At 37.1% G+C, this 2,745-nt stretch overlaps 1 protein-coding gene across 1 annotated transcript in view; it reads left to right on the forward strand.

Annotated features, from left to right (window-relative positions):
- nmnat2.L (nicotinamide nucleotide adenylyltransferase 2 L homeolog) overlaps nucleotides 1-2,703 on the forward strand; it is a 29,727-nt gene extending 27,024 nt beyond the window's left edge. Inside the window, exon 11 of the mRNA XM_041590510.1 lies at nucleotides 672-2,703. Within this exon, the coding sequence (XP_041446444.1) occupies nucleotides 672-774 (103 nt within the window). The 3' untranslated portion in view covers nucleotides 775-2,703. The remainder of the gene's footprint in view (nucleotides 1-671) is intronic.
- The last annotated feature ends 42 nt before the right edge of the window (nucleotides 2,704-2,745 follow it).

Consider the following 2,745-nt stretch of genomic DNA (forward strand, 5'->3'; position numbering starts at 1 on the left):
ATTGGCTATTCCTGTACACCTTTATAGTCTTTTTGTTTGTAGGTGACCTCCATATATATATATATATATATATATATATATATATATATATATATATATATACATACACAAAACAGTTTTGGAAAAATCGCACTCACAGGGCTTGTGTAGATGAAAAAAGAAAAGTTTATTACGACTTTTCGGCTCTAATACTAGAGCCTTCCTCACCTAACCTGCACCCAGGCAGTCGGCCTTTATTGTATGAGTGCTCCAGCCTGATGAGGAATATATATATATATATATATATATATAATACAGAAATATAATACAGAAATATATATTACTTACTGTACATGTGTTTGAAATGAGGCAGCTTTTCAAAGACAGTTTACATCTAGTTGGAACTATTTTGTGGCAATTGAACTTGTAATTGATGTATGCATGAATGCATAGACACAAATAGGTGATCCTGCAGTCCAAGCCAGATCGCACATTTACAGAGAATTAAATCTGCACTTCTCACTTACTATTAAGTAGGCCCAAATTTGTGTTTGTTTATCATTTTTAGTTTTATTGTAGAAACTGCATATAAACAGGAATTCCTACATTTTATAAATGTTTTTCCATGACTGTGTGTATGAAAACTTGCTTTATTTCTTGCTTCCAATTCTGTTTATTTTTCTGTATCCTAGATTGGCCCTGCAGCATGGGGATGGACATGTGGTGGACTATCTTGCGCAGCCAGTCATTGACTATGTTCTGAAAAGCCAGCTTTATATTAATACATCAGGCTGACAGACGCCTTTGACAATTCTGATGGATGTGGCTCTGTGCTCCCCTTGTCAACACAATAACATGTATTTACTGCTCACTGTAATGTTCTCAATGATCATTATACATCTCTCTGCCACTAGGTCCTCGTTCTTTGTCGCCTTCACCTTTCTGAATCATGTATCTCACTTCAGCTCTATGACTCCTACGCTGTATCTACTCTGTGGAGAGCTGTACCTGCATATTACATAAAATAGGAGTCTGGTGGGTTTTACAGTAGACAATAACATGCTTTCTGTGGTGAAAGAACGGGGTAATTATTCACCCATTTAGAGTTTTGCATGCCATGCCATACTGAATGGGTATATTTTCCTCTCCCTCACTATTAATCACTTTTTTTAAGTGGGGGTTATGTATAGGGTGTTTGTTACATTTTTTCAACAATTCTCTGTTGCCTTTATGATGCCATAACTTATCATCTTCTTTCTCCAGCTCTCTTTTCAACACATATAACCTAGAGCTATGGTTAATGGGAACGGCAAACCATTCCTGTCACACTACCATGCGCATACTGCACTCAGTTAGCATGTTCTTGCGGTGCTTATATCTCTTTATGTTGTGGTGCATAATATTTATTAATGTGCTGACTGGGAGGGAAGGGCATGCATCTGTTCAGTGATGTGTCAGATTGGTAGGAGAACCCTAAAAGCAACACAAATACAGCGGCGCTATAAAGTTCTCTGGCACAAGAAAACATTTATGGTTAAGGTGCAGTTTCATGTCTTGCACATTCAAGTAGGCAGTCAGATGCTACAAATTACCCTTTGCAATCCATTATGGACCAATACTTTAATATGCTTTAGAAATCAGTCTAAACATATGAATAAAACTGAAAGTAGGTGCAACAAGGACAGCATAATATATAATATACACACTATTCACTAAGGGCTAGTCCTTATACCATGTCCGGGATAACAAGTCTCCAAAGATTGCACAGGGATCACACTTTCATAAAACACACGTTTATCATTTTGCAAAGGAATGCTGAAATAAAAGGCGATAAACAATGAACTCTTAGAACAGCACCCAGATTCCTTGGTAACGGGTTTTTATAGCAAGACTAAGCACCTAAATAGAATGTAGCATTTTAAAGAATTCGTTGCAGTACAGCCTTCAGTTTGTATGATGGACACAGTACTTTTTTCTAATCCATGTGATTATCCTCCATAGACTTGCTGAAGTAGCTACAGGTGTCTTTTACATATATAGCATATCCGGTTTGGTTGGCGGTGCCATTCATACATGTAGTGGATGCATTTCTTCCAGAAGAAATAGAACTGATTGAACAATAAACAATGTTTCTGAAATCACCCCCCAAGTTACCATTAACAACCTTTCTTAAGTCCTAAAATCCCTAGTTCCTGGGATAAAAACTGTACCATAGATGACTATTGCAATCAGTATATTCATTTAATTGATACAGGTACTGTCACACTCAAAAAGGGTGAAATAGTATCCATAGTTAGTGGTCCAGTGGCTTACTTACTGTGATAGACCTACCTGTTTTCAAGTATTGATAACCTGACTTTTGTTGATAATTTTGCCCACTAGGAGTCCCTGAGCTATGGAGATTTTCATGATTTTACAACAATGCCACTAACAAGCTGAGAGCATGTATAGAGAGCAGGAGCTGTCTGGTTGTGTGGTTTCAGGATACCACATATAAAATGCTCATCAGCTGTGTTATCTGCCCTGCAACACAACCAAGCAGATCCCATTATGTGCTGTTCTTGCAGCACAAAAAAAGAATGATGTGTGTATTATCTGAACAATGGAACATTAAGACATTATGGATGGGGACTAGAGATATTGTAGCAGCTCTTTGACTAGTGTAATACGTTTTGTTCATTTTAATGTTGCTGTTTTATCAATAAAATATTGCTTTGCTAGAAATGTAAGTGTTGAAGCATGATATCACCAGATGGTGGAGCCGTA

This window comes from Xenopus laevis, chromosome 4L (assembly GCF_017654675.1).
Source record: "Xenopus laevis strain J_2021 chromosome 4L, Xenopus_laevis_v10.1, whole genome shotgun sequence".
Taxonomy (NCBI): Eukaryota; Metazoa; Chordata; class Amphibia; order Anura; family Pipidae; genus Xenopus; species Xenopus laevis.